This window comes from Pan troglodytes, chromosome 3, assembly GCF_028858775.2.
Source record: "Pan troglodytes isolate AG18354 chromosome 3, NHGRI_mPanTro3-v2.0_pri, whole genome shotgun sequence".
Taxonomy (NCBI): domain Eukaryota; kingdom Metazoa; phylum Chordata; class Mammalia; order Primates; family Hominidae; genus Pan; species Pan troglodytes.
This window is the reverse complement of record NC_072401.2, coordinates 151,509,310-151,521,709: the sequence shown is the minus strand read 5'-3', so window position 1 is coordinate 151,521,709 and position 12,400 is coordinate 151,509,310. Positions and strand designations below refer to the sequence as shown.

Here is a 12,400-nt window from a genome sequence, read left to right as displayed (position 1 = left end):
TTTAAAACTGTACCTGCAATGGTATTTTCCCCGCTCTGGGTAGAAGCTGAGGAAAAGTGTTGTAGCCTTTTATCTAAGAGCATGAGGCTACAGGGTCCTGACTTTCATAGGGCAAAGCTGGCTTACAGATTTACTGAAATAATTACCAAATTATTTAATAGGTTTTGAATTCTGAACTCATAGTTTGTTAGTCGAGTCTGCCAACTGAACAATTATACATAGAATCTTAGAACAAGGGTCTCCATGGAACTCTGCTAAAGCATTTAATATTCCCATTTCTAATTGTAAAGCCATTTGAGCATGTAGTAGTATGCACTGGTGTAACTGACTCCGTGGATATAGAGGTAACATTTGATGCATTTTGGATAATGCTTTTGAAGTAATGATAATGTCAAATGTAGAAGGGCTCAGCTAATGAACCCATTAATCAGCCCTTTGTTGAGCACCTCTAGAATGCAATGCACTGAGCTGGGAACCATGAAGGATGAGGCACAAGGCAGACTTCATTCCTCTAACTGAACATTTAAATATTCTGGGAAACTTTCAAAAGTGCCAGATGCCTAGGTCCCACTCTAGACGTATATTTAAAAACTCCTTAGGTGATTCTGATATTCATCCAGCATTGAGAACTACTGGTATAAAGTATAGTTTTGTTTTCAAGGCATTTGGAGTCTAACTGGGAATGTATAGGACTAAAATTGGGAATATAGATATATAGTATATATCGATCACTCTGTGTTTTTAGCCCCTTACACAGACAGCTTATGTTAAGTTTCTAGGGAGAGGCATGGACAACATAACTACTGTATTTAAGAGAGGAACAGATCACAGGAAAAGAGGCTGGGTGGTCATGGAAGAGGTAGGATTTGAACCTAGGCTTTGAGGGCAGGTAGGATATAAATAAATATAGATGAGAGGTCAAGGCATTCTGAGTGGAAGGCTGGCATAAACCTAAGCTGAAGGCAGGAGTGTATAAGGTATGTGCCAGGTATTAACTGGATATTAGTTGAAAGTAGTAAGAAAGCAAGTAGTAGAAAGTAGTAGGAAATCAGAGAGACCTGCATAGGGTCTTGATCCCAAACATCTTTTGAGTTTTGCACATGCCACTACATAGCTTCTTACCTTGACAAGCTATTTTACTTCTCTAAGCTCCAATTTCCACATCTGCCAAATATTCATAATAATAGTTCTTATCAGGTTGCCTAGACCCAGTAAGGCAATGTGTATATGAGCACTCGATAAACTGCAGAGCCCTACCCAATGCTAGCTATTGTTACTGTGTTTTGGAGGGGAAGGCATTGAAGGTTATAGAGCACAGAAATGACATATAAAAAGTTTTAATCATTCACCCTATTTACCTATGAGTGAGCAAAAGAAATAGCTAAAAATAAATATTTATCATCACTGAATTACTTAATGTAACTGTGTTTAAGGACTTGGAGCTCACACTTTAAAAAAGAAGATCATTCTAACTGCCCCTCATGACTACTGAAGAGGCTATGCCTGAAAAAGCAAAATGTGAGTATCTGTGCTTACCTAACATAGTACAAGTCATAACACTCCAACTGTTTTAACCACTCTTTTCTATTAATTAGTGACCCTCAGAGCACTACACTTATTGGCACATCTTGAAAGGATTTATTCCATTCCCTTTATTTAAAAATAACCAACTTTTGAGAGATCTTTTTAACTTATTGTGCTGTCCCATATGGTATCCACTTGTCACATGTGGGCTATTCAGTCCTTGAAATGTGGCTGGTGAAACTAAGGAACTGAATATTTAATTTAAATTTAATGAATTTTAATTTAAACTTAAAAACTGATAATTCAGTTATTGGAAAACCTTTAAGCATGTTTGGAACAAATTTGGGCATATAAATCTATTTTTTCAAGTGATGATTTTATAAAATGTAAATACAGATTAAGTAGTTCTGATAAAAATTTAGCATGTGAGTTGTGATGTATGTAAGTACAAACAAAATACATATAGAGTTTCGAAGATAGAACAAAAAAGAATGTAAAATATCTAATTCATTTTAAATATTGATTAATGTTGAAGTGGTAATATTTAGATGTATTTTATTTAAATAAAATATTCTATAAAAATTATGTTATACAAATTAATTTCACCTTTTTTAGTATGTCTACCAGAAAAATTTAAATTACATGTAAATTACATATTCAGTTCACACTGTATAATCTTCTAGCTTTATTGAGGTATAATTCACAAATAAAAATTAAATATAAAGGTGTGCAATGTGCGTGTTAACATGTATACACATTGTAAAATTATTACCTCTATCAAGCTAATTATAATATCCATTACTTCACATAGTTAGCTTTTTTTCTGGTGTGATGAGACTACTTAAGATTTCTCTCAGCAACTTTCAGGTATACCATACATTATTATTAATTACACATTATATTTCTTTTAGAGTTAATCTAGACTTGGCAGCAAATACAAGCAATCCTAACATATAGTGCCGCACATAGAGCTGAGGTTATTACTGTTCTGCTACTTCCTCTTGGCTCCTGTTACCCCTGACAGTATATGATACAGGCCAGCTGGCATCTGCCCAGGGCTGCCAATAGAGCTCTGTGATGATCACTTTAACTCTCTTTTTATGTGGATAACACAGAACACTTTTAAAGATGGGAAGGTCAGAAAGGGTGGAAGATCCAGGAAGTGGAGGAGGAATATTCTCTAGTTCCATTTTGCCTTAGGTCACGCCCACATGACCTTGATGCTATGAGCCTGGCATTTCCCTACATCTCCTTAGTAACCTGACCACAGTCTGAGAAATATTAACATAGAAAGATTTTTGGGCAGTACCCTGTAAAATATGTCTGAGGTATATATGAAACTTATTAGCATTTCTTGGTGCAAAGAAGGCAGGATACTTTGTTAAAGAAGACCAGAGAATAAGGGAGGGGGAAAGTGAGTTAGTAAGAGACAACTCAACAGAGTGCCTTTAATTTAGAACTGACGAGCTGAGTCTTAATGCAGAATGTATTACGGAAAAAAATGTTGAATATGTGTTTTAGGAGATGATAACCAGATGCCACTTGAAATTTGGGTTTCATTTGGTTCTTTAACTCTTTTTAGGAATAAATTAGAAATAATTTATGTTTTCTTCACTTACATGTAATGAAATTAATATAAATTATTGTATTTGAAGTTTTTGTCCGAAGAGCTTCTATTTACTTTCCAGCTCCGTAACTCTTTACCCTAGAACTGATGGCCTTAATTCCAGCTTCTCTCCTCTTCAGCTTCTCCCCTGTACAGCTTCTCCCCACTTCTTGGCACTCTAATCCTTCTCTCCATCTGAACCTGTTTACAAGCAGGTTCTTTCCACAGATGCACTGTTATTCAGACCTTTATTTGTTTTTTGCTTAGCTGTTGTATGTTTACTTTTCAGCAAAGAAATTCTGCAAAATAAAACTTAGGAAGAGCTCAAATATGTAAAACAGATAAGATCTGAGCTTCTCTGATTGAAAGAAGGAAGCACCCCCAAGGCACATGAAATTAATGAAGCACATATTTAAAACCACTGCCTTAGCCTGGTTTCCATTCACTTATTTCTCTTGGAGTATTTCTGTTTTCAATATTATTTTCAATAATACAGTGTAAAGCTTTATCTTTTTAAAGGGAAATTCATACATTAGTGTGCTAGTGGTAGGGGGTGTTGGTGGTTTATGCTGGCTTCTATCACAGTGCCTATCTTAACTGACTGTCAAGGCATTTATTTACACATTTTTTCTAGCACTAGACTCTTAAGCACTTGGAAGACAGAAATAGCTCGTCTTACTTATTTTAGCACATTTAGCATCAAAACAGCATCTAGCACTTAGCAGGTACTTAAAAAATGTGTGCTAAACTGACTTCCATTGTGTCTGAGGTGGGGCTTTTGTTACACCTGTCAGGCATTTACTCTGATTACATACACAGGGTTGGCCTTAGCCATGTGGCCACACATCTTTGCTTAAGATTATCTTTTAACTAAAATTTTGTGAAGCCTCTCTGAAGAATGTAGCCTATTAATGGGAAGGATGTAAACCCTCTGAGTATGGCCAGTTGTTTTTATTATCGTTATGAAAAGCAAATGTTTTTAAGCCCCTGGGTCTTTTCGGATACAGAAAATACTTACTCAACAATTCTAATTAAGAGATGGCTCATTCTCTGTCATAGTTTCCATAACTAGATTTTCTTTTTGTATCTTCACTTCAGAGGCTCACTGGAGCAACTATGTAGAACCTCTAAAGTAGTAGAGAAATCTGGTTTTATGAACCATCATCACAATTGTGTTAAGCTGATGATATATGAAAAATGAGGTTTTTTTTAAAAAGATAAAATAAATGTGTGAAAATGTTTTAGGCTAGTGAAATATTTGGGATTAGAGCTACTCATATTTTTTTTCCTATGGGAATGTTAGTATTTGCACTCATGTCTTAGATGAGTTTAATATGACCATTTCAACCTCTTCATGAACTTTATTGCAAAACATTTATTATTACTTGTAATGACTTACTATTGCTTTTGGGAACTTTAATAACATGAAGAATCCTATGTATGAAAATATTTTATTAACTGCAAACATATTAGTTAGTTTTGGATAAAAAGGAATTTTAATAAGACAATTTACCCAAACTGCATTAGGAAGTTATCTTTGTGATTCTGAAGAAATGAGGGTTGACTAAAAAAAAAAAATTATATAAACACTGTTGGGGAAAAGTTTAGCCCAATGATGGTAATGCAATAATCTCAAAAATAATAAAATTTCTCACATTTATTGAAAGCTTATATGTTAGGTGCTGTGCTGTTTTGTAATAGTGTTTAAGTTAATCTTCAGACAAATCTCTGTGACATATATTATTATTATCCTCAGTTTACAAATAAGAAAAATAAGGCTTAAGACAATAAGGTTCATGAGCAAACTGGAATTCAAGCACAAAATAGTGTGACTCAGGAATAAGAGCTCTTAAAAATCATTCTATATACTATCAATATGTATTTACAAATTAAGTTATAAGTATAGTTTTCATAATAAAGAAGGAACAGACCTTGGCAACTTCCGCAAAATAATAGGTGAAGTGCACTTGAATGTGTAAAAGATGCAAGCTTATATTCTTACCCCATTATGAACAAAGAAAAGAGAAGCCTCAAAGATTATTGACTAGATGGAGCTTTAATAAAAATGTTGTTTGATTTATTGTAATTTTTAGACTCATTTGTGGAATAGATACATGTCCTTGGAAATTATAAAAATAAATGATGCTAGCATTGTCTTTTCTAAGGCATTGAGGTATGAGTTATCTTGTGCTATCTTGTGAATTTCACTCTTGTTCAAGGGCCACTTTTTAGTGATGGTAGAAAATCAGAACAGCTACCTCAGTGCCTCAAATGACAACAAGGGCTCAGGACTGCCAGCTGGAAGTCAATGTCCACATGACTTCATTGGAGCCATTTCAGGATCTATGTGAAATTGCTGCTTTCTGACCTTGGCTGCCTTTCTCTGCTCCTTTATGAACAGTCTCAGGCCTTGTTCTGCTCAGTAATCTCATGGCCTGACTGTATGGGTATGCTGTGACAATACCTTGATATGTCAAGATCTGCTTTCTGGCCCCAACAAGGCCATTAGCGCTACTAGAGCGCATATAGTTTCTCCACGGTCCACAGGTGATGGGGTGGCACTTGTGGACAGGGGAAATCAGGGACTAATCAACAAAGAGCCCAGCAAGGAAGAAAATGCTACTTTGGGAATTTAACTCCTCTGTCAAAAGCTAATTCTAGTTACAAAGGGGGAAATCGAAACAGCTGCATCAGCACATTAAATGACAACAAGGGGCAGGAGTGCTGGCTTAAAATGCAAGTGTCAGGTAAACGTGCGTATCTCACCAGTGTGACCAGCCAAGTTTCAGAGGAATTTCCAGTACTCATGAGGTGTACATGGCACTGGGAAAAGCAGTACATTTGTAGAAAAGAGCAGCAAGGAACTCAGGAGCACAGTGCCTATGCAGAGCCGCAGCACTGCTGTGTGACTTCAGCAGGCTGTCAGGTCTCTGCTTCTCAGAATTTGCCTATAAATGAAGACTAGAACATCTCTAAGGTCTTGTCTGAAATAAGACATGATGGTTTCCACAAAGCTACATTTTGAACAACAACAAAAAACCAGTGACTTAATATATTAATAAATTATATTGCTTGTCATGTGCATGACACATGACAATGTTGTAATTATAAGTGATTGTAATTAAAGTAATTGTAAGGGATATTTGATTAGTCAGAAAAAGGGAATTAAAAGAGGAAAGGACTGTCATGAGAGAAGGAAAAGGAGGACAGGTTGTGAAGTCACACCTAGGAATAGCTCGCTGGCTTTCCTCCATGAAGTAAATGCTCTGGCTAGAGGCCTCCTCAAAGCAAAATTGGATTTTGGTTGAAATTTGATGAAACAGTTTTAATTCCAGAACTCTTGCCCTTTCCGTGTGAGGACAGTGCTTCTTTTGGCTTGAATTGGGAAATTAATGTGAACCGGGCTCCATTCCTCAGGACCTCATTACCCTAAGGTAACAGCTACCTGTGGCCTGTGAGTCTACGTGGTGAAAAGCAAGGAGATATTTTGTGCAAGAATAAAGAGAGAGTGTGGCCTTCAATAATTTATTATGAAATTTTCAAACACACAGCAAACTTGAAAGAATTTCGAATCAATGCCCATATACTTACTACCAAGTTCTTACCATTAATATTTTACTGTACTTGATTTGTCACATACCCATCCATCAATCAACATGCATATCATTAGTTAGAATTAATTATTTCTTTATAGTTTTTCTTCTTTTGATGTAAAATGTACATACAATGAAATGCACAAATCTTAGGTGTACATTGAGTACACTAATGATAATATATGCCTGTATAATCCAAATTCCTATCAAAATACAGAACATTCCCATCACTCCAGAAATTTCCTTCATGTCTCTTCTCAGTTAATCCATCATACCTTCCCACAGAATAATAACTGTTTTGTTTTTTCCACCATAGATTAGTTTTACCTGTTCTAGAACTTTGTATAAGTGGAACCATATAGCATGTGCTTTTTTGTGTAAGTCTGATTTAACTTGGCATAATATTTTTGAAATTTATCCATAGTGTTGTACATGTCAGTACCTCTTTTTATTGCTAAGTAGTAGTTTATTGTACACATATAACCACAGTTTACAAACTCTTCTGTTGTTACATATCTGGGCTGTTTTCAATTTAGAATTATTATGAGTAAAGCTACTGTAAACATTTTTGTACAAATCTTTTGTAAACATACATTTTCATTCTCTCTGGTAAATACCTAGGATTGGAATTGCTGGGTTGTAGGATGGGTGTATATTTAGCTTTAAAAGAGATTGCCATACCTTTTCCAAACTGATTATGCTATTTTACATTTCCACCAGCAATACTTGAGGGTTCCAGTAGCTCTACAGCCTCATCAACATTTGGTGTTATCAGTCTTTTTAATTTTAGCCGTTTTGGTGAGTGTAGTGGTATCTCATTATAGTTTTGATTTACATGAAGATTGAATTTTTAATTGCTTAAAATTTGAGTGGGTGAAGAGTAGAGAAAACCTTCATAGTAAGAGTACTAATAGAGGTAGAGTTATAAAAACAGAGAGCCCGCTGGCCAGACTTTGAATAGGTAATATATTTAAATTTTGCTGAGTTTGAGTTAAGAGGAGGAAGCCAAGAAACACTTATAAGTGTCAGGATCCACTGATACAATTCCATTTTTAGTATTTGTGCTGCTGAAGCAAGCACACAATCAGCTAATAATAAAGAAAATATGTAAAGAGGAAAACTTAGACAAGGCTGAATGAGAATGATGTAGTCTACATGCTGTAGAATTGTATACATAACCCTGGTTAAAAGAAATTAAGAAACTTAGGCTGGGTGCTTTCGGTCACACCTGTAATCCCAGCACTTTGGGAGGCCAAGGCAGGTAGATTGCTTGAGCCCCGGAGTTCGAGACCAGCCTGGGCAGCATGGTGAAACCCCATCTCTACAATAAGTACAAAAATTAGCTGGATGTGGTGGTGCACGCCTGTAAACCCAGATACTCAGAAGGCTGAGGTGGGAGGATTGCTTGAGCCTGGAAAGCAGAGGTTGCACAGAGCCATAATTGTGCAATTGTACTCCAGATTGGGCAACAGAGGGAGACTCTGTCTCACACACACAAAAAAAAGTTGAAAGAAATTAAGAAACTTAGAAAAATCCATAGACATGTGTTTTTGAATTTCAGTGCTGCTTCTATTTAATAAATTTATTGAAGTATTTTATTTTACAGTTATAATTTTATCAACAAGTTGGAAGGTAAATACTCTTGAGGAAATGTACAGCTTCATACATTAGTCATCAAGTATGGAAAACACAGACTTGTTAATAACTTTTGTGCCCAAAACATGTTGTTATATCTTCTATACAGTAACATTTAAAGGACTTTCAGAACTGAAGGATGTTTCTGTTTTGTATATTTTCTTTGTTTTCTCTGGACTGAAGTAACTTAGGATAACCTATCTTATCACCTGACCATTACAACCTTATATTTCTTCTTAAAAGCAAAATATTATGTTAAGAGATCATTATATTTCTTTTGCTTCCTTTTATAATGTGAACTTATAAAATTTACTTTCACATTAACTGCTTAAAAAATGTTTCTCTGTTTGTATATTAGGTCCTACATTAGAGATCACCAAGCAAGACTTTTTTCAAGAAGCAAAAACTCTCATTGCCCAACATTATGAGAAAATAAATGAGGTTAGTCCTTTGCATTTATCTAATGTTACATTTTAAAATTTTTGCATACTACAAGGATTCTTCCAAAGGATTGCATAAACCCTAATATATGATAGAATAAATAGAAAAGAGAATAAAATTGAAGAGAAAAATGAAATGCTCACTAGCTATAAAAATTGATTTCAAATGACATTTTAAAATAAGATTTTTTAGTTGTATGAATTTTAATTATACAAATGTGTTTAATTTGTACATTTAATACAATTTAAAAATTTTTTGAAGAATTTTAACATAAATAATTGGATTTATCATGTCACGTAAATATCCCTTTAAATGCTGTTTAGTCGAAGCTAAACTAGAAAATAAATTGTGAGATGAGTCTCTTCTATACCCTTAGCATGATTACCTTAGCATGATACATTGTATTCCATGTGTCTTTTTGCATTAAAATTGTCCGCTTGCTGGTCTGATAGATCCTTGGGGGCATAGAATATTTTTTGAATGCTGTATCTCTAGCAATAATGATTGTTCCTGGCTCAATAAATATTTGCTGAATGGCATATATTTGGAAAGTGAGAAGAAGGAGTGAAAGGGAAAGGGATAACAAAGAGACAGAGGAGGGTCAGCACAGGGTGACATTTGGGAGGAGAGCATCTATAGAGGAGGTAGCAAATTTGGGGAAGGGGCAACTATTGTGACCGTTGGGCCTTTGGGGAGGGTAACTTCGGATGGTTTACTGTGTGTCAAATGATCCTAGTCCCCTGCTAAATACTTAAAAAATTTTTTAAACAAAATTTTAAGTAAGCTTTTAAATATTTTTCAATATTTCTTGCAGATGGGGAGGAGGATTCTAATTTTTACTTATGTTTCTTTTGAATGGTCCTTTATGCCAAGACTGGCCATACATACTTTTAATCATGTAATCAACATTGTACGCATTGCTTAACCAATTTTTCCTCTAACCAATTTAAAATGATTTTCAATTACATTAATTTCACTGGTGGGAACATGGGATGAATGTTTCACGGTCTTCAGAGTTAGACAGATGTGCCTTAGAAACTTGACCTGTTTAAATTTTTATCTAATAATAACAGTCCAATGTTCCATCTTCGGTTGCCTGGAAAAATGTAATACTAGCACACTAAAACCTCCTTATTGACCTTTTGAGTCAGCAACAATTTGAGTTTTTCTAAACCTTTTTTTTGGGTGTGTGTGTGTTGTTGGGGGAATAGGGAAGAACTATAGCTCTCCCTGTGTGTAGAACAGTTATGCTATTTGGATAATTACCTGTCAGAGACCTGGAGCTGTATTATTTCTCTGTTGTTCAAGGTGGTCAAAATAAAGAAGCAATTATGATTAAAAGGATATGAAATGTATGTGCTATTACCAATATGCTCTTTTTGAGAGGTTACCTCCATGTATGTTCAGTTATTTCTGGTTCAGCAAAGGAAGAGATTTGGGGGATGTTAGCATTTTATGGACATCTGAAAGTTCTTCAAAGATGGTTGAAAATAATTTAATTCTTACATGTCTATTTGAAAAACTCCTATTTTACAGTAGACTTGAAACCTGTAATTAAAAATATCACTTTGGGGAGAAAGTTGCTATTTTAAAATTTACATTTCTTTCAAAGGGGAATATAATCCTTATGCTTGTGAAGGACTTTTAGAGAGTGACATAGAATAACATCTGATTTAGCTGGTTACTGTCATTTGTAATTTACATTAGAGTAAATGTCTTATATAGTAAGGTACTTTGTAAAATGTATGTAGTAGAGGTGCAATTTCATGAACTTATTAGTAAAATATATAACTTTATTAAATAATGCATACTAAAATTAAATTTTGCCAAAATCTATTTTTGTTTTATTCATAGAATAAAGTTCAAGGTACTTCTATAAATGTTTTTAGAAAGAAACACCAAAAACCGAAATCTGGCAAATACATACCTTTGGAGATTGACAAAAAGGTAACACGTGATGTGGTGCAAGAACATCGGGCCGCACTCAGAAGGATTTGCTTTCCCAAGGAGCTTTCCAAAAGCGAGCATCTTCAGGAACCCGCACAACGAATCTCCTTCAAGGAACCACACATTTTTAGTAGAAGAGAAAGATGCAGGCCCATAGATCTAATTACAAAAGGTAAGTTTTTGGTGGAGTGAAGAAATTCAGCAAACCCACGGACAAAACTATTTGTTTCTTATGTGCCTGTAATGGAATTTTCTTGTTCAAATAATTCCCTGAACTTTAAATCTTAACAATGAAAGGTAGGGAGGCCTGATTGTTAGAGCTGCTAATCTCTGGGCACCACCAGAAATTGAGATGAACCCATTCTAAAGGGAAAGAGAAATTTAGGGGAACAAAACTTGTTAGCCATGTCTTCCAGAAGTGATCTTCTTCCTAGTGAAAATCCTCAGAGACTGTTTATTTCACAGATGCTAAAGCAGCCATGGACGATAGCCCTGAATTCTGTTTTTGAGCAGGATCAATAGGATAGGCAACTTACTCGTGAGCGTGTTTCCTCAAAACACTAAAAAGATTTTTGGAAGCTATAGAGTTTTCCCTTAAAAGAAATTGTAAAGGTTTATCCTCTATCAGTAACATGGTAGGTGTAAATTAGAGATCGCTTTAAGCAAAGTGATATTGTTTTCCTGAAAATAATGGCTTGAATACATGACTGCTTATAATACATTTCTAGTATAGCTTTCACAGCCTCATCTTAGTTTTTTCCTCTTACGTTATTTCTAAAGATGTTTATTTATTCATACACTCATTTGTATTTTTCCTATTCAACAAAGAATGACTGCTCTGTGCCAGGCACTAAGTTAAGAGCTGGAGAAATAGCAATTAAAAGGCTCAGAGAGTAATGGTGAGGATAAACACAGGGTAATTTCTTACTATACAGTGTAACAGTTGCTGTAAGAGGGTGAGTGTGAAGCATTATGGAAACACTGAGGAACAACCAATCAAAGGCCAGAAGAGATTTCTCCTGAAAATTTATCAGAAGAGATCTCTTTAGAACTGGGTTTTCAGGAGAAGTAGGATGGAAACAGGAGATGCTATTCTGAGTTGCAGGAACAAAATGTATTAAAGCTCTGAAGGATGTAAGAATATGATATATTTTGGGAAGGGAGAGATGTGGTAGGAAATAAATTTTGGAAGATGGGTGGGCTAGAGTTTGAAGGGAATATAATAGTAGACCTAGAATTTGAACTTATGTTTAATGGAAAGACATGATGATTTCAAAGCTGTAGGTGGGGGAAGAGGTGAGGTATAATCAGATCTTTCTGTTAGAAAAATAAAACTGGCAGCAGAAACTGTAGAGAGAGTGATGACAGAGAGCTAAGTGAGGAGGCTGTCCAGGTGAGAGATGACAGGGCCTAAATTAGGGCAGTAGGGAAGCATAAAGTGTGGAGGAGGGCTGTTCCATCAGCATTTCTCAAAGCAGGCTCTTCAGAATGTTAGTCCTGAGTGATTCAGTGACCTGACAAAGGGTTCTTTGGTTAGAAACATTTAAATAAAATACACGTTATATTCCTTATTGGAGATTCGTATTGATTATCAATATATTGAAAGGTCTAGGAAATACTGCAGAAAAGAAATCTGTTTACTGTTTTTAACCTT

The 12,400-nt window shown here is 35.2% G+C and overlaps 1 protein-coding gene across 24 annotated transcripts in view; it reads left to right on the top strand.

The window, feature by feature from the left end:
* Positions 1–12,400, top strand: part of IQCM (IQ motif containing M) — a 464,883-nt gene that overhangs the window by 71,828 nt on the left and 380,655 nt on the right. For 22 of the 24 annotated variants that reach the window (XM_054683879.2, XM_054683878.2, XM_054683880.2 and 19 more), the window contains 3 exons: positions 1,434–1,518; positions 8,717–8,799; positions 10,654–10,918. In XM_054683879.2, coding sequence (XP_054539854.1) covers positions 1,482–1,518; positions 8,717–8,799; positions 10,654–10,918 — 385 coding nt within the window. In that variant the 5' untranslated portion in view covers positions 1,434–1,481. The remainder of the gene's footprint in view (positions 1–1,433; positions 1,519–8,716; positions 8,800–10,653; positions 10,919–12,400) is intronic. The other 2 variants (XM_063809067.1, XM_063809068.1) reach the window with 1 other exon arrangement.